This window comes from Engystomops pustulosus, chromosome 7 (genome assembly GCF_040894005.1).
Source record: "Engystomops pustulosus chromosome 7, aEngPut4.maternal, whole genome shotgun sequence".
NCBI lineage: Eukaryota > Metazoa > Chordata > Amphibia > Anura > Leptodactylidae > Engystomops > Engystomops pustulosus.
The window spans coordinates 82936259-82960779 of NC_092417.1; the positions used below are offsets into that span (position 1 = coordinate 82936259).

The following is a 24521-nucleotide window of genomic DNA, read 5'->3' on the forward strand; positions in this document are numbered from 1 at the left end:
CACTAGTACATGATCCGGGAATGCTGGGACTGTTAGTGCAGTAAATACAGACACTCTGTAGTGGAGTGAAATCAGGATGACATGAGAGGTGGATGCTGGGCCTGGTGATGGAAGTCCGCATAGGTTCTGCAGAGGACGATGCTACAGCTGGTCGGTGAGGTGAGACTTGTTCGTCTTTCTCTCGCTTAGAGCCTTCGTGGTGGTTACGCAAATAGGCGACGTCACGCGTGCTTTGTGTAGACGTCACCGGATGATGGCGCCCGTGAGCAGCCGTCGCTGAGTGATGACGTCAGTGAGGCCGCCTGCGCTTGGAGCGGGATCCCCGTCACTCGTTGTCGCCAGTGTATGAGAGAGGAGCCCGGCCTCGTCCCTGCTCCTCTTTCCTCAGGTAAGGCATATAGTGTCGTAGCGGATAGTGGCCTGTACTATCCAGCAGCTTGTAGAGGTTGCCTTTTCCGCTCTCAGTCCGTAGGAGTCTTTCATATTCTGAGGAAACCCTCATTTTAACGGACACCTTGGTGGCGCCCTCCTCGGTTCTCATATGTGTTATGAATGCATCTCCTTGTGCCTAATGAGGCTGCAGACTAGATTTGGGGGGGGGGGGGGGGGGTTCATGGGTTTTGTGTCGGTCGCAGAACTGCAAGACCAAAACAGCCGCATATATTGTCTGCTGGAAAGTGCAGGGGCAAATCATGTGACTGGAATGGACCTGATTGTGTCATACAGTTAGATAACCCCCTAAAATCTCCATTGTTTGATCCTCCCCAGCAATGTCCGGTTGTAGTGTCTGCTAACCTCTGCTTTCCCCAAAATGGCTTCTGGCTTTACTCATTTTAGGGTCTACCCAATAACCCCTTGTCTGGGTTCACTTCCAGCAGTAACACTGGACTAAGAACATTGAGTTGGTGCACACCCTGTTTTGGGGTATACTTGATGATAATTAACTGTCATAATAAAGTGACCATCGTATTTTGTTTGGGCATGTTAGGTGATATCCAGTGTAGGGGATTTCTCTACTTCCCTTATACCATTATATATTCCTTTAGGAAGCCCAACTGGCTAACCATGAATAGCAGGGGTTGTGTGCTGCTTTTCCCCCTTTTCCACTGTACATTAGTGTTTGCCAGACAAAACCTGGATAACTTCATTTGACTTCAAGGACTCCCCACCACGTTCTGCAGAATATGATCACCCTCCAACCACTCCCGGTTTAACCACATAGTGATTAGATGATTAAAAATATCAAAATTATATTTATGGGAAAGAATGCGGCTCTGTTTGTAGTGGAGCCCGAGGTGGGAACTTTAATTTTTCAATGTTGTTATCTTCAAGATCTCGAAGGGGATAGCTGCTACAGTATATTTAAAATGTAAACAGATTTTTATTTACTGCTAATTTAGTACAATATTTTCAAATTTTTTGCTTAAAAATTCTATGTAAAAAGACTGACCTAGTGCCCAGCAATCAATGCCCACTTTTTAAACATTTGTCGAGCATACTGCAAAAACATGTAATTATTTTTACAACTATGCTTTTTCTAATATCTTACAGAATTTAATTAAAACTTAGCTGTGTTTCTTGAGGGACTTTATTGGGATTGTCTAGTGCCCTTTTTTTTAATTTTATGGGCATTGGTTAAATTACAAAAACAATACTTTTTTAAAACCTACTATAAGGAGACAGCATATCATCACCAAATATCCAAGTATAGAGTAATCCCAAAATGTTGCATACCAGACATCTCTGACATGTTGTTAAGGGGGGCAGGTGTACTTTGTGATTAAGACCATGTTCACATGACCGTAATGCAGGCCATGATCTGGTTGAAAATTGTACGGCTAGATCCCTGCCCCCATACAAGGGTGACACCTCTTACCCCTTGTGCCACATTGGCTGTGTACTGAGACTGTGGTAATCTTCTTATATTTTTTATCCAGGGCCTCCTTCCTTCTAAAATCAACTTTTAAAATCATGCTAATGAGCCAGAAGGGTTGCCCTAGCCCCTCTGTGATCTGGATTTATAGGCTGTTACACTGTCTCACCCTTCACACTCAGCACTTGTGCAGTGAGCAGGAAGTGCTGTGGGAGCAGGAATGAGGGTGAAAGTAAAGTCGGATCACAGAGGGGCTAGGGCAGCCCCTCATTCATTAGCATAATTTTAAATGTTGATTTTAGAAGGAAGGAGGTCATGGCTAACAGATGTAAGAAGGGCCATCTGGTTTATCATGCTTGACTTTGTAGATTTCCTTTTATTGTTACATTTGTGTAGCGTTTGGCCTGTTCGGGTTCCACGGTCTCATTGCCCATTCAAAGATCACCTGCACACAATCATATTAATTTATGTATGGACACAAACTACTTATGTATGTGGAGCTACCAAGGCCATGCCCCCTCCCTCTTCATATTTCCCTGGACTGCAATGCTTACAGGTTGGGGCTGTCACAAATTAAGGTGTGGTTTGTTCCTGGACTCCTGTGAAATGCCTACGGAGCTGTGGTTTGAGGTGAGCAGTTACATTTGGGGCATCTGTGATAGGCTGAGTCTGTCTCTGAGTAATCTTTAGTCCTATAGTCCCCTGCAAGCTGGGGCATGGGGCAGCTGCTGGGGACTATGGAAACATGCATTTACAGCTGCACTGCACGTCCAAGCACAGGGTACTGAGGTGTGCATACCCCTCCATTCCCCAAAAGATATTATGTTGCAAAAAATGTCCATGTTATTAGTAATGTTTTTTTTTTTTTTAAACTTCCCTTGTAAAGACCTGTACATGTCCTTAGACTGGGGACATACAGGATGTAATTGCAGCAGGCTGGCTACAATGATACAATTGGTGGCTCAGCCGCAACATATTCAGTAATGTCACACCTATTGCACGATATTGGTGTAAGACATATGCGGCACACTATCCATTCAGGTCCGCTGCTGGAAGGGGTCAGCCACCACTGTTCCCAGTGCAGGTCCCAAATGTAGGTCCATAGGATTATGTCATTAATAGATTTGAAGGGAAAACCCCTTTAATTGCTGCAGATTCCCAATGCTAAGGTGGAATCCTGCCCCCAGTGCAAGTTGTACCAGTTATGCTGAATTTACTAAATATACCATTTATGTATTTCATTGCATAAAATAGCAACCTGGTAATGTACATGCTTGCGTGTCATTTATCTGCTTTACTGTTCATTTCAACTCTTCTAAAATGCTACTCAAAAATGCTCAGAGTATTTTTAATCTGTCAGAAAACATTTAGTGCGACCTATGGCTGACGTCTGGCACCTATTGGACAATGTAAGTGTTCAGGAACACCAGTTCCTTACTGCTTCCACAGTGTCGCTGCCCAAGTTTCCTGCAGAAAATATATTTCTGTAACTGCACTACACTGATGCCTATGTTGTTTATTTCTCATTGCAGCAGCCTAGTATTAACTGACCCTACCATGTGCTAGTAGTTATGTAGGAAATCTGTGCATTTTAGGTAGAGTTGTAATCTGATTTGTGGAACTCCTAGTGATCCTGAGACTGATGAGGATGTAGGGTTCATTTAGTTGCGTCCCTATCTAGGTTTTGAGTGCACAGTGTTTTGTGCGTGTGTCACTTATCTGGGGCTGTTCTGCAGTTCCCAGCAAATTGGGTGGCTAGGTTGTTCACAGAGAAAATATAGTGTAGCATTGTGCTCCCTTTATTCTTAGGATCAATGTGGCTGGCAGTATGGCATTTCCTATGGGTGTAAGTGATGGCATATCCTATTGGTGCAGAACTTGTTACAATTCATTGCCTCTCTCTTTTCTAATTAAAGCTGCGGCTGTATAGGAAAGAATTATTCATATTAAACATTGAGGAACCCTTTTTACATGTGAATATACCTGACAACCAGGGCGTTTATCGTTGGCTGTGCCCCCCTTTTTAATGTCTTACCTGGGTTGTATTCATCAGCAAAGGGAATTGCTGCATCTGGGGTTTTATTGCTTCCTTGGATTAATTTCCCACAGGGATCAATTATCTTAAAATACAGATTCTCGTCTGATCAGTTCAGTGAACCTCAGACTTGTGGGTGTAAGTTTTTATCCATATGATCACAGAATAGAAAAAAAAACACAATTGTAGATTTGGAGAATTTCCATCTGAAACATTTATTATATATACAAAGGATATGCAACCAATGTGTTGGTGGATCTTAGGGGTGTGAACTGTGTCCCTTGACCCTGGGTTGTCTATTATATACTGTGGCTGAACCCTTGAGGTGCAATCACAAGAATCGCTGGTGCTGCCTTACAAACGCAGCACTAGGAAAGAGGGCCTTGGCCCGATTGGCTATGCGTTTCAATGGAAACGCAAGAAATCGGTAACCAGAACTTGGTGTCTTCCATTGTTTTAATGCAAGAAAGCGCCCTTAGGCTAAATGCAGACGTAGTGCAATGTCTGCGGAATTACTGTTGCTGGTTTCTGATGTGTTTTATAATGCTATTGTTTGCTGCAGATTTTGTTTGTGCAATGTGTGTATGTGAATTTCATAAGTCCCATACACTACACTGCTACTGAATTATCCTGTTGATTTTCCACATTGAAATTCTGTTTGGCAAATCCACATGTAATAAACTAAATGTGTGGCCGCCTTTTGAATCCATCTATCTTCTATCGTTTTCTGAAGTCTGAACATGACCTTTCCTAACACTTTCAATTGAGAAGTAGCCAAACTGAATAAATATGGGTCACAGGTGATTGTCCCATATCATCCCTAAATGTGGATCACATTTCTGTTCTGTATTGTATTATATTTTGGAGCTTTCAGCCATACCTGTACATAGTACGTGCAGCTGCCCTGCGAGCTGGCGGGTTCGCTCTGCAAGCCAGCAATGCGCATGCCCTAATGCTCCTGAGAGCTCATGTGGGGGGAGGCCGGGCAAATATAAGAATCTATTTTTATAATATGAATATGCTAATATATTTTTGAATATGCTAATGACTCATTGGACATTTTACAGGTCATTTGCATACAGCTTTAGGACCACATTGCTTAGGTTTACATGCATGTAGAGGGACAATGACCGGATAGAGGCAAAGCTCTCTAATGGCAGTTTATGAAAATATATTTAGATTAGAGGGGTTATTTTGCATGACGGGTTCTCTTTAACCAAAATATGTTTCTGCATCATACCTGCACATAAGTGTAGCTGAGATGTGTGGGTCAGAACGACCAATACCAAATGGTAGGTTTCCTTTAAAGGACGGATGAAAGACTCTAATCAAATGAACCTGAGGGGCTCCAGGCTCCATTACCACCTATGGAGCCTGCAGCCCTCAGACTCATTTGCATACAGTCCTTCATCCTGGTGGTAGATGCTTTTTAAGCCTACAAGTCCCATCAACCTGTTATTTCGGACAGACTCAAGGTCACCATTATGTTCGTTTGTAGTTTGAGAGATTATTTAACTGGTTTGCGACCGCCCGCCGTGTATTCACGGCGGCGGCCGGGTCCCGCTGCAGGGAGAGGGCTCACGGGCTGAGCCCTCTCCATAGCCGGTAAGTCTTTGTTGCATATTGCCGCAAAGACTTACCGGTAACACCCGCGATCGGTGCTAGCACCGATCGCGGGTGTTATCACAGTGATGGCTGCCGGCAGCCTCAAAAAGATGTACAGGAGGTTTTAATTTTTGTAAATGTATGAAAACATTATAAAACCTATACAAATTTGGTATCCCCTTAATTGTACCAACCCAAAGAATAAAGTAGACCTGTCATTTGGGGCGCTCAGTGAAAGACGTATTATCCAAGCCCACAAGAAAATGGCGCAAAATGCGTTTTTTCACCTTTTTCACTGCATTTGGAATTTTTTCCCGCTTCCGAGTACATGTCATGGAATATTTAATACCATCACTATGAAGTGCAATTTGTCACACAGAAAACAAGCCGTCACACAGCTCTTTACGTGTAAAAATAAAAAAGTTATAGATTTTTGAAGGTGGGGAGTGAAAAATGGACATGAAAAAAACAGGAAAGGGCCCGGTCCTTAACCGGTTAAATATGGTGTTCTACGTAAAAAATAACCAGTAAAGAGTTACAGTGGCATAGAAGAGTCGTACATAAATATAATCAAAAGATTTAAATAATAACTTTACTACATTCTTTGGTCTGTAATTTTTTAAAATTTTACTTAATTTTTTTTTTTTTTCAGGTACATTTGACAGATGGCTTCAGCAGATAGTCTGGAGGACCCGCTGTCTCCTGAAGAAATTTTACCTGAGTTGACAGATGAAGAGGATGATGATGATGACAGAAATCGGTCTTCAGATCATGAGCAGGATAAGGAGGAAGAGCAGGAGGAGGAGGAGGAGGACGAGGAAAGGGGCCACAATGATCCTTCAGAAGATGAAAGCCCACCCTTTGACTTGACAGAACCTTTATTGTGCTCAGGAGAGAACACAAGCCCCTTCTCAAATAATAAACATTCCCCAACAGTTTTTCCAGAGGATAAAGCCATGTCTGGGTCCAAATTTGAACCTCCCCAAGAATCACCTGATTCTCCTCCAGAAGAGAAAGGTAGTTTGGACATTACTGAAAAGAACCGAGATGGCTCAGAAGAACATGACAGATGTTCTATTAGGTCTCAACATCCCTCTGATGATGAGGATCATTTTAGTGAGGTCAGATCTCTTGGCTCCGAGAGTGAACACCAGCAAGATGTTCAACGTGAGGATGATGATGACCATGAACCAGCCAATGACCTTCATGATGAAGCTTCTTCTGTGACAAGAGAATTGGATGAGCATGAACTGGACTATGATGAGGAGGTCCCAGATGAACCTGCAGGTCCCAACCAGGATGAAGACCAAGAGAAACTTGTGGCTGATGATGAGGAAGAGAAAGAGAAAGAAGGTTCTCCGCTCAACGAGAAGAATGAGAGTGGTAAAGATGAGGATCAGCGGGACAAGAAGAAAGAGGAGGACGATGGCGAGATTGATGAAGGAGAGATTGATGTGAGTGATTTTATTTGTAGTTGATGGATTTCCCTAACACTGATTAGAAAGATTAAAGGAAATCTGTCACCACATTTTTGCAAACACAACTAGTGAAAAGTTCACCTTTTAACTACCGTATATACTCGTGTATAAGCCGAGATTTTCAGCACAAAAAATGTGCTGAAAAACCTCACCTCGGCTTATACACGAGTCAACTAAAAAAAAAAAAGTCAAAAAAAATAATAATAATACTCACCCTCCGGTGTCCGGATCCTCGGTGGCGGCTCCCGGTCTCTTTGCTTACTTCGCTAGCCGGCAGTCGCGTCCCTGCGATCTGCCGACGGGCGCACACTAAGATGCGAAGCTGTCGCCGCTGATGACGTCATCGGCGGCGACACTGCCGCATCATAGTGTGCGTCCGTAAGCAAAGAGACCGGGAGCCGCCAGTGAAGAAAGAAGAGAGGAGCTGCCACCGAGGTTCGGAAGCCGCCGCCAGGACCAGGAGCCACCGCCGAGGACCGGGAGCCGTGCCGAGCATCAAAGGTGAGTATCGTCGGAGGGTGAGTATTAAGTTTGGTTTTTTTTATTCACTTGGCATACTGGGGGCAGGCTGTATACTACTATTGGGGCAGGCTGTATACTACTGGTGGTAAAATTAGGGGTCTCTGCTTATACTCGGGTCGGCTTATACTTGAGTATATACGGTAAATACCACCCATTTAGCTAAAAAGTGTTTCCTCTCACATCCCCATAAAATCATTTTCAACTTACCTGGCATACAGTCAAATCCTGGGTCAGTGGGGGCATACCCTCACTCACTTGTACTCTCCCCCACTCTGCCTTCTCACCATGTATTGCTTCATGTCATGTGACCAGGGTGTTATTTGATGTCCTCTACCTACCAACATTTGCAAAATGTACCCAAGGTATATATCTGATTACATGAAATCACAGCATGCCTCAACTTTTAAGGGGTAGTCCCAACATTGGAAGTCATCTCTCATCCATAGGATGTGGAATAATGTTGTAATCGGTGAGGGTCCGATAAATAGAACAACAGGGGATCCTCTTCTCACTAATGAGTAGCGTGGCAGTACAAAATGCTCGGTTGTTCTATATAGTTACATGGAATACACACATAGATACAATTGACAATATACTCCCTTCCATTCACCTGTCCATATATAGCAGCTGTGAGTTATCCGCAAAAACAGTAGCAGGCACTGTAGAGGTGCATTATGCATAGTGGGTGACCAAACAATGTCTCACAGCAATGTGTCCAGGCCGTACCACTATGCATAGGGCTGGTCCTATGCCTGCCCTGATTTGTGGAGCAGTGCTCGGCTCCTCGTTCTCCACCTGACTTGCGGCTCATGGTCTTTTTTTATTGTCTTTGGGTTTGTAAAAAAAAAAAATAGCTGAATAAGCCCATAGCAAATAATGAAAAATGATAGCATTTGTATGTGAAAATACACATCTGAATAAGTCTTCTAATACTGGGAAACATCATTACTGTAACTATTTCTTTCATTATAACTCACAGCCTCATGTAAGGATAAGCAGAGATAATGCTCCCTGCTGCTGTCCTTCTACTCTTGCTTCATGTTATTTTCTCATTTTACCTACAGTTGGTTCTCTTGGTTACCCTTGGAACGGTATAGATTTAGCTCAAACACGTTGAGAAGCATGTGACCCAACAGCTGCACTATGTAATCTGATATCCCACAATGCACTGTTTTATGGGAACAGGGAAGCCATAGAATTCTAACTTTGGTTAATTTGGGCCTCATGCACATAAACTTTGTTTTTGACCCCATGTATTTCTGTGGACTCGTACACATGATTGTGGTTTCCACAGCCCCGTGTATGAGCCGACTGAGACACAAAACTCAGTGAAGGTCCTATTAGGGTTGCACTAACACCAGAATAAAATTGATGTGCACACAATACAGCCTGAGCACGTCCATATTGTGTGCGCATGCACAGCAAATCGTCCATCTGAGCCCTTATTATGTACCTGCAACTGAGAAATCTAATTTACTGTATTGTCCTGTCTTTTACAGCTATACAAGAGAGATGGGTTGTACATAAGATTATCCAGCAATGCTATCTTACATCCATATAGGACGAGTATAAGCTGACCAGAGTATAAGCTGAGACACCTAATTTTACAACAAAAAAACTGGGAAAACTTATTGACTCGAGTACAAGCCAAGGGGGCGAAATCCACTGATCACAGCCTCTCCCCCCCCCCCCCCCCAGTATATAGCCTGCCAGCCCCCTGTAGTATATAGCCTGCCAGCCCATATCCTCCCCACAGGTCTTCTGTACGATACATCCGTCAGCAGCAGGTCCGTGCGGCGCACAGCTCTGAGTGCGGCACACACAATACTATTGGAATCTGACGTCAGAGCCTGTGACGTTGCACGCACCTGCTGTTGACGGACGTATCACACAGATCTGCGGGGGGCGCCAGAAAGGTGCGTTTTGAATTTTTTTTTTTTTTTTTTTTTACTCGTTTGGGTTTTCAAGCACTTTTTTTTTTTTGCTGAAAAACTCTGCTTATACTCGAATATATACAGTAAGTAATCATTTCTGCCTTTTTGACAGGAAATGTGATAAGAAAAGAATGCAATACTATATTTTGACAGTAGGGGGTCATATAGAACCATCTAATGTAAGCTTAGAAAAAAGTAGCAGTTTTATTTATTTGCCACTAGGTGTCTTTATTGTCATGGGAAAAAGTCAGAACCAATATTGTATGTAGAAACATAGAGGATACCGGTTTGAGACTGCATATGTATACAGGGATGTGCATGTGTCATTCGGAAACTCTGTGTACCTCACTGTAACTGGTGTTGCATGTGCAATGACTACAAATTCACAAATTTGGTAAAATTCAGTTCAGCCAAATTCGCTGAAAAAATTTGATTTCACCCGAATCGAATAATGACGAATCAGGTTGAAAACAGGTACAGGCAGTCCCCGGGTTTCATACATGATAGGGTCTGTAGGTTTGTTCTTAAGTTGAATTTGCATGTAAGTCGGAACTGTATATTTTATCATTGTAAACCCAATCAGGATTAACAATAAAGCTTCATTAGACACCTTTGATAACTGTTACAGCTGACCATTGTAGCCTAGGACTAAAGCCCAATAAATTACCAATATCCAGAGGTCCATTTGTAACTAGGGGTCGTATGTATGTCGAGTGTTCTTAAGTAGGAGACCGTCTGTATTTCCTGGCTGCAGATAGCCTGTAGGGTAGCCAGGAATCCCACAGTCAGACCTGACAGAGGATTGACAATGGCGCACAAAGGCCGTGGCCAACTGTCTTTTCAGTATTTCTCTATAGTACGCCAGTTGTTCCTCCCGCTCAACAGATGGAAAAAAAGTCATCCATCTTTGACTGGTAGTGAGGATCCAAGAGGGTGGAGAGCCAAAAGTCATCCCTATGCCGGATGTTCACTATTTGGCTTTCACTAGTTAGGCAAAGCAGTATGTTGCGGGACATCTGCGCAAGTGACTCTGAGGGACTCTCGGCCTCCATCTCCACTGTATACTGCCACAGTGGAAAAGCCACTGATTTCACCAGACTCTGCTTGTGCTCCAATGTCATCATCCTCCTCCTCCACCGGATTCATGTGGCCATGAGATTTAGTCTCCACTTCTACAGTGCCCTGACCAGACAGATTTTGCAGCATGAGTTCCAGGACATGAAGCAGTGGAATGATGTTATTCATCCCGCAGTCCTGGCAACTGACAAATAACGTGGCCTCTTCAAAGGGCCTGAGCAAACGGCAGGTTCTGAATGTCACCATGGTTCCGATTTTCAGTTGTCGCGGAGAAAGCCAAAGATTGATTTCTTGTTGCGTTACGCGGAGCAGTTCCTCCCCTGTGCGACTTTGTTCGCCCAGGCAAAAGAGGTGTAAAACTGCGTGACACCTCTGTGCCCTGCACATGTGGTATGATGGAGCAGCACTTGTGGGGGAGGAGGAGGATCCGGACACTGGCGCAGGAGCAGCAGTTTGACAACGTGGTGGAGAAGTGGTGTCTCTTGTTCAAGTTGTTGGTGTGGCTGGGCGGGAAGCACATTCACCCAGTGGGCAGTAAAGGACATGTACTGGCCCTGACGGTAGCTCCACACGTCCGCGCTGCCATGCACCTTGGAAGAAACTGATAAATTCAAGGACTGGCCCACCTTCTTTTCTACATATTTGTGAAGGGCTGGCACTGCCTTTTTGGAAAAATATTTCAGTTTGGAACTCTCCACCTCTGTTCGGCACAAGCCATTAGTTCTCTGAAGGGTGCAGAGTCCACGACTTTGTAAAGGGAGTGACTGTAGTACCAACAACTTGGACAAGAGCACGGTCAGCTTTTGCACCTTAGGATGGCTGGACGCATACAGTTGTCTCTTTGTAATCGCCTCACTCAACGACTGCTGGCACCATGCAAAGCGAGGAGCAGGAGCATCAGGACCGGGAGATGTCAAAGGCAAACGGCTCCCTTTGGCAGAGGAGCTGGAGCCGTGACTGGCTGAAATGGCATGTGTGCCACTAGGTGCTTCTGCTGTTGCTGCGGTGGCAGGATGGACCTCCACATCTGTTCCACGTTTCTCCCAGGCCATTGGATGGTGACGCTGCATGTGTTGACGCAGAGCCGTGGTGCCAACGTTAACTCCCTGGCCGCGCTTTACTTTCTGCCCGCAGATTCTGCATATACCCACGCTTGGCTCCTCTGGTGTCTTAATAAAAAACTGCCACACCACTGAGGTGGATATTTTTACTGCCAGCTCTGAGTGTCTACTAACACTGCTGCCTCACTGGCCCTCTGTACCACTGCTTACTTGGACTTCTGAAGCGGGCTTTGTATCCCGCGGCCATTTGGCTCCCGTCCTTGCACTGCTGCCACCCTGCTAACTTGCTGGCTGCTCTGCTGCCTGACATGCAAGCTGACACTCTTCTCCCGACGATGTTGAATCCCTTGCTACACCCGGCTCCCAAGTGGGATCAGCTACATCATCTTCAATTTGCGTTTCCCTGTCACTGCTATTCTCCTCAACTGTGTCAGCATGCACAGCCTGCCTACTGCACGAAGCAGCAGATGTCTGCCCCACCTCTACACTGTCTTCACTGTAACCTCTTCTGACTGTCCTCAAACACTTCGTCCTCGCTTTATAGTGGAGCTGAGCCCAGACCACCTAGTAGGGAAAGGTGAAGGCCGCTGACCTGCTCCTTGGCCATTCCAACTAATTGTTGTATCTGTACCCATGGACTTTTGGCTGGAGTTGTAAGATGTCATATTTGAGGAATTGGGTGACCTAGTCAAACAATCATCAACCTTTGGGTTGTTGATCAACACACTGCCGCTAGATGACAACGGCATTTCTGGCCTAACAGAGTCGCCACTGCTGCGACATTCCCTTACTGTGCAGCGACCTGTGCCTGGTGGTTAATCAACCATGTGCATTTGACACGTATTTCTTGCTCTCAACTTTTGTGTTGCTAAAGTTATGGGAATTTGCGTTATACAGATGTCCCAAAACGTACACCCTGGGAGAGGAGCAGAAATCACTACAGCATCTGGGGGATATGACACAGATTTCTTCCTACTGGCTTCACTAACAGAAAAAGAACTGCTGTTTGGGGTATACAGATCCCCCTAAATGCACACCCTGGGATTGGAGCAGAAATCGCTACAGCACAGTTCAGTAGAAGCAGCTGGACGCTACAGACAGCGCATGCAGTGTGAAATACCGACATTGCAAATGGCGGTTTTTATAGGGCTGTGTGACATCACGTAAGCCTGCTGGTGGCTGATTGGCTTACAGGTCTGCAGATGACATCTAGATATCTAGTTATTTCATATACTAATCATTATAAAATCATATTTTCTTTATTATGTAAATGAGGCTGGACACATGGTCAGGGTCAGTGATGTCATTACTGTTCCCCCTCTCCTCCCCCTACTCATGCCTGTGTGTATTGTATAGTAAGGCATTGCTAGTGTGTGCTGCATCTGCTGACTTGCTGCATCCTCCTAATACACAGAGACACAGACATCAGCTACACAAGTACCTGACATGTTCTGCTATAACATGGCTGCATCCTGGAACTGTTGTATCTCTTCTATATATACACACAGGCTGCAGGAGGCGTGGCCACCAGCAAGCACATGAAGCAGCCGTTACACCATTATACAGGCTGTCAGTCAAACACGGGGGGGGGGCTGTACCTCCCACTCATGAATAAGCTGGACAGCTGAATATGCTAATGACTCATTGGACATTTCACAGGTCATTTGCATACAGCTTTAGGACCTCAATGCTTAAAGGGGTTCTCAGGAGGTGGAAAAACATGGCTGCAGTCTTCCAAAAACAGCACCACAACTGACCATGGTTACTGCCAGTACTGCAGCTCAGCTGTGTAGAAATGAATGGAGCTTAGTTGCAATACCACACACTACCCATGGTCAAGTAAGGTGCTGTTTTTGGAAGACTGCAGCCATGTTTTTCCACCTCCAGAGAACCCCTTTAAGTTTGCAGGCATGTAGAGAGACAATGAAGGGATAGAGGCAATTCTTTCTAATGGCAGTTTATGAAAATCTATTTAGATTAGGTGGGTTATTTTGTATGACGGGTTCTCTTTAAGGGAGGTTATACTTGTGAAGGGAGCCGGGACCCTAGCAGTGCACCCATTTAGGAATGTTTTTTTCTACACGGCAAATAAAAGTCGACAAAAATGCTGTACCATAAATATTTACATGTCTACTTTTTTGCCATCTCGCGGAAGCCTAAGGCTCAATTCACACTACTGTTTCTTTCCTTCCGTTCCATAAAGGGGTTTTCCCATGAACAAAAGTTAGCGCTGAGACACCTACTGATCAGCAAGTTTAGTCGATAGGGCCTAACTTTCGTTCATCGGAAAACCCCTTTAAATCGGTTAATAAAATCAGTTGGAGGTTTAACATATCGCCTAAAAATCCCAATGACATAAATGTAAATTTTATGTCAACCATTATGTTCCGTTTAGGCCAGGATCACACGTATATTTTTACAGGAAAAATGAGAGCCTCCAGTGCTTTTCTTCAGTTTGAAAAAAGCATGGATAAAGGATCCTTGACCAAACTGACCATAAAGGATGACATAAAATTTACATCCATTTTTGTCAATGGAATTTTGAACTACGTTAAACCTCTATTCACTGTTTTAAGAGTGAAGGAACAGTAGTGTGAGTTTAGCCTAAGTTGTAGCAGTCTAATAAACTTTACTCCCAGAGTTGTGCCCAGGGATATTGCAGAAATCGAAATACCTTCATATTAACCTTCATATATTATATCATTCTGTTATTTTATTTCTTCAGGATGATGACCTTGAGGAAGGTGAAGTCAAGGATCCCAATGACAGAAAAACTAGACCCCGGCTAACCTGTCGCTTTTTTATGAAAGGTAAGGTTCTCTAGCAGCGTCTCTTTCTGTCTTAACCCCTTAAGGATGCAGGTTTTTTCGCTCATTTCTCGCTCTCCACCTTCAAAAATCTATAACTGTGTACAGAGCTGTGTGAGGGCTTATTTTGTGTGTAACAAATGTTACTTTCCCGTGATGTTATTTTTATTCCATGCCAAGTACTGGGAAGCAGTACACAAATGTGGAAAAATTGAAAAGAAAACGCTTTTTTGTCACGTTCTTGTGGGCTCAATTTTTAAGACTTTCACTCCAGATAACACCTCGACTTTATTCTTTGGTTCGGTATGATCACGGTAATACCAAATTTATACAGGTTTTATTGCAGTTTAATACATTTTCAAAAATTAAACAAATGTGTATGAAAAAGGAAAAAAAGTTGCCATCTTCTGATGTTAATAACTTTTTCATAGTGTGATGTGTCATTTTTTTCAAAATTAGCCGACGTTTTCATTGCTACCATTTTGAGGACTGTGTGACGTTTTGATCACTTTTTCATTACATTTTAATGTCATATAAAAAAAAGTGTAAAAGTCGCATTTCGGACATTTGGCGGCCATTTCCTGTCTTGGAGGTCACTGCCGTCAATAACCGTTTTTATATTTTGATCGGGACATGGCGATACCTAATGTGTTTGTGATTTTTACAGTTTATTATATTTTATATCAGCTCTAAGGAAAGGAGGGGTGATTTGAACTTTTAATATTTTTTATTAATTTTTTACATTTTTAAACTTTTTTTTTTTTTTACTATTTCTTAGACTCTCTGGGGTACTTTAACCCTAGATGGTCAGATCTTTCCTACCATATACTGCAATACAACTATTTGCAGTATATGGAGTTTTTCTTATAATTCATTACAATGAGCCACTGGCTCATTGTAAAGAATATTCAGAAACCATTCAGCCTTGGTCTGACGATGACCCAAGGCTGTCATGGCAACCGATCGCTGCCCCCCGATGACGTTCGGGGGAATGACAATCGAAAGTAACTTGGCGGCACCCGTGCGCCGCCACGCTTTAAGTGCTGGCGACTTTGCCAGCGGCGGGGAACAGGTTAGCACCCGCAATCTGTGCAAGCACCGACTGCAAGTGATAGCGATGGGTCTTTGCTGCAATATGCAATAAAGCCCATCTCTGTATGAAGAGGGCTCAGCCCGTGAGCCCTCTTCATATACCCTTCATAGCTCTGCAGCGGATATATCAGTCGCAGAGCGTGAAGGGGTTAAACAACAAGTTTTTTTTCTTTTGTGTGACTAGTTGTATTTTTCAATGCCACCATTTAGGGAAATATAAAACTTATAGATTGAATTTTATCCCTTTCCTGGGGAAATACTGTTATGTCGTTGTTTTTTAATGTAACATGTTGCACTTTGTGATTTGCAATGTTCACACTGTTACCTTTATGCTACATTCACACTGAATGTACGGCCGATATACTGATATACGGCGCCCTACGGGAGCGGTACGGTGCCGCACACGTGCGGCTCCGTACCATGGAAAAAGATAGGACATGTCCTATCTTTGTCCGTAGTACGGCGCCGTGCGCCATTACTTCCTATGGAGAGGGGCTCCTCCTCTCCCCGTGCACTGCCGTTGCCCGCTACGGTACGGGCGGGCAACGGCAGTGTGAATGTAGCCTTGTTCTGCAAGTCTGAAGATTGTAATTTAAAAAAACAAAAAAACTGTTACAATAACATCTGCTTTGGCATCCTTGAATAAAACCGTGTGTGAGAACGGAACCACATAGCAATACTGCTAGTACAGAGCTCTTCATTTGCAGCCACTGGTATATACTGCTGAGGATCTTCTGGTTTTTATACATGTGGACAGGTGGATTTGGCGCACGCGCCGTGATCAGCTTCCGGGTCCGACTCATGCCCCATTTCCGGCGGCGCGGCACGGCACTAGCGCGCATGCGCCGTGTCCGACAGCGCTATCGGATACCCGGTCATGCGCAGTGCGCCACAATGCCGCCGGCTGGGACAGTGGCGGAGCCGCGCCAATCAGTGCGCGTGCGCACCTCTGTCCACATGTATAAAAACCGCCCTCCCCGCGTCAGTTTCGTACCCCCTGAGGAAGCATGGGCGAAACGCGCGTTGGGGAGTCCAGGAGGCAGCCACAGACGACAGACAATGGGTAGGACACTTGTCCGTTACGTTTTATTGATGCACTTACTATAGAATTCAGCAATGTACCCTGGCATGTGGTCATGAGGTTTTTGTCTCACTGGACCTTTTGTATTGGATTTCCTTTGCACAAAATTTATTAATTACATCATTTTGAATGACAGTACAATTTTGTGTTGTCTTGTGTTGAAAAATAAAGATTTATATGTATTGATTTTAATGAAAGTTGCAACTCCGTTTCTTTTTTGGTAATAATTTTACATTCACATTAATGTATGCCCGTCCGGCTACGGACACGCTGAAGAGAAGGAAGAAGGGTGACTACTCCCTTCTCCATAGACAATAATGCTGCACGACTGTTCTCATGGCCGAAGATAGAGCAGGCTCTATCTTTTTTTTGCGGCTTGGAACGGTGAGCACTCGTTGAGCTCACCATACACGGTACCATAGCTGTCCATGAGGGATGTATGCGGACGATGGTCGTGTGAATACACTTTTAGACTTCATCCGGCGTATATACGCCCCCCATATGGCCCTGACTGTACCGTAGCGGAGCGGTAATACATGTCCTATCTTTTGACGGAATACAGCGCCGTGCGGTGTGTATTCCTATAGAGAGGGGCGGGGGTGAGCTGCGCTCATCCCCTGCTCCTCTCCCCGGCACCAATGTATGCCCACCGTACTGCGATACGGCGGGCATACATCGTGTGAATTTAGCCTTAGTCTTAACTGCTTTGAATGCTGATTATTCACTTTTTTCTGCACAGATTTTATTGCAGAAATTCCCTAAAGTAGCATTAAAGTGAATGTGATTTTGAATAAGTTATTTCCCCACGGAAGTTGAAGAAGGGAGACAAGAGTTCTAGTTGAAGAAACAAGCCCTTCATCAGCACAATGATGCTGATAATGTCAGGGCTGCATGTGACTGAGGCATTGTGATGATTGCAGAAAGCGGGAGTAGCCCCAGCACTTGCAGAATGACAGTAGCTCTAAGCTGTGTTTTTCCATCCTTAAAATGCTTTAACATTATCATATGATATTAAAAGGAATGTAAAGAATGAATTGAGAAATTACATCACACTACGGGGATTTTATTGACCTGGCAACAACAAGCCACATTACTTCATAGCTGTGGGAAAAACCAGACAGTGATCACATACATCAGGCAATTTAACTCTGGGCAGGACAAAGGTTACTGCTCTCTAATGACGGGCAGGTAGAGCAGACAATGAGAATTTTGGTATTTAAAATGTTTTGACAGACTTTTTTTTATTGGTTTACATTAGTGAGAAAACTTTAAGAGACTGGTATCTCTTAAAGGAGCTGTTTAAGCTGTTGTGCTATATATAAAGTGTATATCTGAGTGTACGTATGGGATGAAAGTGTGCACGTGTCATTCGATGTAGTCATTGGGCGACATGTATCTTTATTTCTGCTAGTTAAACTTTTGCTGTTGTTTTTCAAGTAAACCTTGGACTGCACCTTATGCAGTGCCTTGTGTATCTTTATTTTCCAGTTGTTCCGTGCAACTTTTCATCTCGCTTTTTGATGCACAAATCTGCACCTGGTCTTGGGCAAGGGCAAATTAAGGATTTTTCTTCATGAACCCGGTTTTAACATGTAAATTGGAATTATTTCACAATTTTCGAGTCAATAATTTCACCAGTTTTTTGTTAAAATAAGGTGAGGTCAAACATGGCGTTTTGGTTGCGCTTTGAAATGCATTATAACGGCTGAGGAGAGTTAATTTGCCTAGTTACATTACTGTTAACACTTGTATGTACAAAATGCAATGCAAACGCATTTACAATGCCTTAACAAATGCATTTTGTAAACATAAATGTTAACAGTAATGTAATTCGGCAAAACACCCCTCCTCAGCAGTTGTAATGCAATGAAAACGCAACCAAAACCCAACGTGTGACCTCACCATTTACACCACTTGTGACTGCAGCCTCACATGTCGTCATCTCCCTGAGGTGTAACTAGAGGGCTTAAAAATGCAGGACTTGGCCTGAAATCCAAAATTAACAGTAGTCTCCATGCCTGTATATAACCCCCTCACATGGCTTGTGTCCATGTTCATTTGAGACATTTGCAACAAAGTCTCAAAAACAAGACAAGATTTGCACCTGCCAGGATAGGAAAACCTGAACATGTATCACAAGTAAAAAGACAGGATCATAAGGCGCAAAAAAGAGACGCCAAATGTCTCAATTATACACCAAAGGAAAAAAAACTGATACATGTCCCCCAGTGAGTGTGCTATGTGCCTTTCATGTATGCATGAAGGTGCCCCCTCATCATTTTCCTTTCAAAGTGGCTCCTCCTACATTTTGGCCCCCTTTTTCTCTTCTTCAAATTGCGCCCCCCTACTTTCTTCTCTTACCTTAACGTTGTGACTCCCCTCCTTTAATTTCTTCTTTTACTTTGTGGCCCCTTCCTTCCTTCCTTTTATTCCTTACCTTGTGATTCCCGTTACACGCATTAGTCTTGCATCCGCCTCTGCTATGCACAGCTCTGAAGCAGGCAGAAGAGGCTGGGTGGTGATGAGGGAAGCTATTGTATGTAACAATGGATTTGCAGCCCAAGACCTCTCACCACTTGGGACCATGGGACAGAGACCGAATTCTGGGACTGTTCCTCCAGATCTTCGGGGGTTTGGAGAAATACATAACTTTAACCCCTTCACGCTCCGTGACGGATATATCCGCCATGGAGCTGTGAAGGTTGTATGAAGAAGGCTCACGGGCTGAGCCTTCTTCATACAGAGAGAGGCTTTGCTGCATATCGCAGCAAAGACCCATCGCTATCACCCGCGGTCGGTGTTAACCTTTTCTTTGCCGCCGGCAAAGTCGCCGGCGGCACTTTACATTTGGCGGCGCATGGGCGCCGCCATCTTACCTCCGATCGCCGCTCCCCCGAACGTCATCGGGGGGTGGCGATCGGTTGCCATGGTAGCCTGTGGCTCATTGTAATGTATAGTGAGCAGAAATGCCATATACTGCGATACAGTAGAATTGCAGTATATGGCAGGAGCGATCAGACCATCTGGGGTTAATGTACCCTAGAGGGTCTAAGAAATAGTGGGGAAAAAAAGAAAAAAAAAAGTTTAAAAAATGTAAAAAAATAATAAAATATTCAAAAAGTTCAAATCACCCCCCTTTCCCTAGAACTGATATAAAATATAATAAATAGTAAAAATCACAGACACATTAGGTATCGTCGCGTCCCAAAATGCCCGATCTATAAAAATATAAAAACGGTTATTGACGGCGGTGACCTCCGGAACGGCAAATGGCGCCCAAATGTCCAAAACGCGACTTTTACACCTTTTTAGATTAAATAAAAAATGTAATAAAAAATTATCAAAATGTCGCACAGTCCTCAAAACGGTAGCAATGAGAACGTCGGCTCATTTCGCAAAAAATGACACTTCACACAGCTCCATGCGCCAAAGTATGAAAAAGTTATTCGCGTCAGAAGATGGCAAAAAAAATTTTTTTCTTTTTTGTACACATTCGTTTAATTTTTGAAAATGTATTAAAACGCAATAAAACCTGTATAAATTTGGTATCACCGCGATCGTACCGAACCAAAGAATAAAGTAGAGGTGTTATTTGGAGCGCACAGTGAAAGTCGTAAAAACTGAGCCCACAAGAACATGACGCACATGCAGTTTTTTTCAATTTTTCCACATTTGGAATTTTTTTGCGGCTTCCCACTACATGGCATGGAATAATAAATAACATCATGGGAAAGTAAAATTTGTTACGCACAAAATAAGCCCTCACACAGCTCTATACACGGAAAAATGAAAAAGTTATGGATTTTTGAAGATGGAGAGCGAGAAATTAGCGAAAATACCCTGCGTCCTTAAGGGGTTAACAGAAAGTAACGGATTCACACAACACATTCCTAGTATATAATTGAACAAGAGATTCTCCCCTTTTTGATGAGAACTAAACTGTGGTTCTAGGTGTCACCCATCAAAAGTTATGGGGGTTTATTAGCCAAGATTAGCCTGCTAGGATGGATGAGATAATGGATTTAAAGGAAATATACCATCAAAATCAAGCAAGATAAACCAGGGACACTTACTAACTGATCAAGGCACAGTGACTGTGGTAATCTTCTTATATTTGTTATTCAGGGACTTCCTTCTAAAATCAACTTTTAAAATGCTTCAGAGTCTGAAGGGCTTCTGGATGTGTAACCAGAGCCCCTCCTTGCTGCAGCTTTTAACACTGTACAGCAGCAGGTCTTGGCTTCCTTCTTGGCAAATCTTTTTGTATCCAGATCTGACTTTAACCCCTTAGTGACCAAGCCCATTTGCACCCATTTTTAAAAACCAGCAGTCACTTTCTCTAGTTATAACTTTAGAAGGCTTTAAATTTACCTAAATGTATTTGAGTTTGTTTTACCGTGACATTTTGTAATACAAGTTAGTGGGAAATTTTGGTTCATATATTTTGAATTTATTTATGACAAAAAGGTGAATTTACACTTACCATACCTCGGCTTTAGAAATTCACGTTGAGTCCAGCTTCAAACAACAGGCCGGGGAAATCCAGTAAACATGTAGTGCAGTGATTTTCAACCTTTTTTGAGCCGCGGCACACTTTTTATACTTAGAAAATCCTGGGGCACACCACCAACCAAAATAGCACAAAATGACACTAAAACAGTCATATTATACATATAGTGGATAATATAGATTCTAAATTTATTTTACTCACTCAGTGTGAAACCTGGGCCTGTTTCGATAAACACAAAAGGGATATCCTGGCAGGAATGGTGGAAAGACACACACAAAGCTCTTCCTCAATAGTTCTCAGTTTCTCCCTGTTTTTAGTATATGGTGCTGATTATTATGTGGCTCATATACTGCAAAATAAAGGGGTACAATGAGAAGTACTATGGCCATGAGGCCAGAGTACAAGTGCCAGCTCATATACTCAGCATATGAGCTGGTACTTGTAGTACTCCAGCCTCATGACTATAGAATTACTCATTTTACATTTCTCATTGTTATATGCAGTATACTGCTGGAGTACTAAAAGTACCAGCTCATATGCTGAGTATTCTGCCAACAGTTCATATACTCAGGCAAAAGCTCATATAGTCAGCATTATTGGTGGGCATTACCTTGGCGGTGGGCAAATGCGAGAGTCTCTCCGCTCTCAGGATGATGCGCCGGCCTCGGTGACGCCATTTTGTCGCACGAGGTTCAAAGCTTGCGCATGTGTTATTGTACACGTCTCCTACATTGTAAGAAGCCGTTCCTGCGCATCGCTGCGCGTTGCCGGGAAACAAAACACAGGGGGCACCATAGTTTGGGGAACTTTCCCCGCGGCACACTGGTTGAAAATCACTGATGTAGAGCACACAAACACACACAAAGTTATTTCCTACGCGTTTCTGGGAAATCCTTCATCATGGCATGAAGGATTTCATTCCACTTCACAATTGTGTTCTACTTGTTGATTCTTTACCAAAAAATTACAAATCACGGCACACTTCTGCTCATGCAGACACGTGCATGGAGCCTTACGCCAGCAGTAAATCGGTAGAGTAGACTTGCTAAATCTCCTTTACACCATGATGATAGCAGCCAGTTCCATTGTGTGGGCAAATTTCCTGATTTCTATATAGTTTATAACCCCCTCTCAACTGCCATATAGCTATATACGTCCTATTTTCATAGGCTCTGTGCAGAACATTCAAAAATGTCATGACAATGGCTCACTTCAAATGGCTATATCTTTTGAACCCTGGCACCATGACACACAATTCTGCTGTCAAATTAAACAGGTGAATCTCCCATTTAAAGAGAATCTGTCAGCCAAATTAACCCGCCCTAAACTAAATGTATTTTAATAAATTTGCCTTTAGAAAGCATTGCCCCTATCCCTACATTGTCCCTCTACATGCCTTTAATAATAAGGTCCTAAAGCTGTATGCAAATGACCTGAGAGGAGTCCAATGAGCCATATTCAGTAGTCCAGCTTATTCATGTGTAAGGCGCAGCCACACCTCCCAGTGCTTGACTGACAGTCTGTATAATGATATGACACTCCTGGTGCTGTCTGCTGTGCGCCCTGCAGCCTGTGTGTTTATGAAAAATTCATATAAAATAAAAAGAGAACAACAGGAGGACGGCGCCTGGTTTGATGCCGTCAGTGTAGCGGTGTATATAGTAAGCAATACTGTTCACCTGTTTACCACTTGGTGGTATGCAGTGTAGACATTTATTCAGAATAAAACCGTCATACAAATAAAAACAGCTAATATAAAAATATCAATATTACTATTTCATAATACTACCGTGTATAGAAATAGATAAAGGATCATATTAAGTGCAAAAAGCAACGTTTTTGGGAAAACTCCCTTCTTCTGACTGTAATAGGGACAAAATCAATGGGGCACCGTTTAGCACCCCAACCTATAGCCGCTTGTTTTTGCGCTCTTTGCCATTGTATGAAAAATTCAACTGTTTCTAGATGCAGCCATGTGTGGGAGGACACAGCACGTCAGGCACTTGTGTAGCAGATGTCTGTGTCTCTTACGTGTATAGGAGAAGTGAGCATGTCAGGTACTTGTGTATAGGAGTAGATAGCATTTCCAGTACTTGACGTCAGGTGATTTTAATGCACAGCTTTTTATTTCTGATTGTAACTTGGATAACAGTGGATATCTCTGTTTGTTAAGCATCCATACACAATCCTTACTTCATAAAAGTTACTATTTTTTTATTGTCAATTTTTGGCAAGTTTTATAAAGAAAATAGATATTGTCAATTAAAGGTCACCTGTCATCAGGTCTTTGTCACTATTTCTGTCACCTCTACCTGTTGGAGCAGCTCACAAGGATCCCATCCCAGCCTTTATCTAGTTATTTCATACATTAATCATTATAAAATAATCTTTTCTTTATTATGTAAATGAGGCTGGTCACATGGTTAGAGGCAGTGATGTCACCCCTGTTCCCCCTCCCCTCTCCTCCCGCTGCTCATGTCTGTGTGTAATGTATAGTAAAGCATTGCTAGTGTGTGTGCTGCATCTGCTGACTTGATGCATCCTGCTAATACACATGGCTGCCTGGAGCTGTTGTATCTCTCCTATACACACAGGCTGCAGGGGGAAGCACATCATTATACAGGCTGTCAGTCAAGCATTGGGGTTGTGGCTGTGCCTCCCACTCATGAATAAGCTGGACAGCTTGAATATGCTAATGACTCATTGGACATCTCACAGGTCATTTGCATACAGTTTAGGACAGTGATGGCAAACCTTTTATGCATCAAGCGCCAAAACTACAAGCTAAAGCCAGATATCACAATTTTCATTTACCTCACAGGTTTCAAACGTATTGGTGCCCTGATGACACCAATACAAGAGAAAGAAGGAGAAATTCGGATTGTTATTGTTGTTTCCCTCTAAAGTCCTCTTAACAGGATGAATCATGGGTCTGGAGAAGAGGATACAATGATAATCAAGCTCTGTCCACACCTCTTTGGTGACCTTTGGGCTGGGCGATGGCCTGGGTGCCCAAAGAGAGGGCCCTGAGTGCCACCTCTGGCACCCGTGCCATAGGTTCGCCACTACTGGTTTAGGACCTCATTGCTTAAGTTTACAGGCATGTAGAGGGACAATGAAGGGATAGAGGCAATGCTTTCTAATTGCAGTTTATGAAAATCTATTTAGATTAGGGGGGTTATTTTGCATGACGGGTTCTCTTTAAAGCGCATAGCAGAACTTCAAAAATTGACCTTGACATTTAGGGACCGATGACCATCGGCCACAAAGGGATTAAAATTATATTTAGCAACGTTCTCCCATTTGCCAACTTTTTTTTAATGTAAAACTTAATCCTCAGGTATTACCTTTTTAGAAGACTTACTATACCAATATGATGCAATATCCTGTTCTATATTGATGTCTGCTATGTAGTAAGGTCGGTTCTTGGGACACTGGCCTATGAG

General features: G+C 43.3%; 1 protein-coding gene across 1 annotated transcript in view; it reads left to right on the top strand.

Annotated features, from left to right (window-relative positions):
• The first annotated feature begins 235 nt into the window (after positions 1 to 235).
• ZC3H18 (zinc finger CCCH-type containing 18) overlaps positions 236 to 24521 on the top strand; it is an 83662-nt gene continuing 59376 nt past the window's right edge. The window contains exons 1-3 of the mRNA XM_072117110.1: positions 236 to 388; positions 6166 to 6967; positions 14311 to 14395. Coding sequence (XP_071973211.1) covers positions 6179 to 6967; positions 14311 to 14395 — 874 coding nt within the window. The 5' untranslated portion in view covers positions 236 to 388; positions 6166 to 6178. The remainder of the gene's footprint in view (positions 389 to 6165; positions 6968 to 14310; positions 14396 to 24521) is intronic.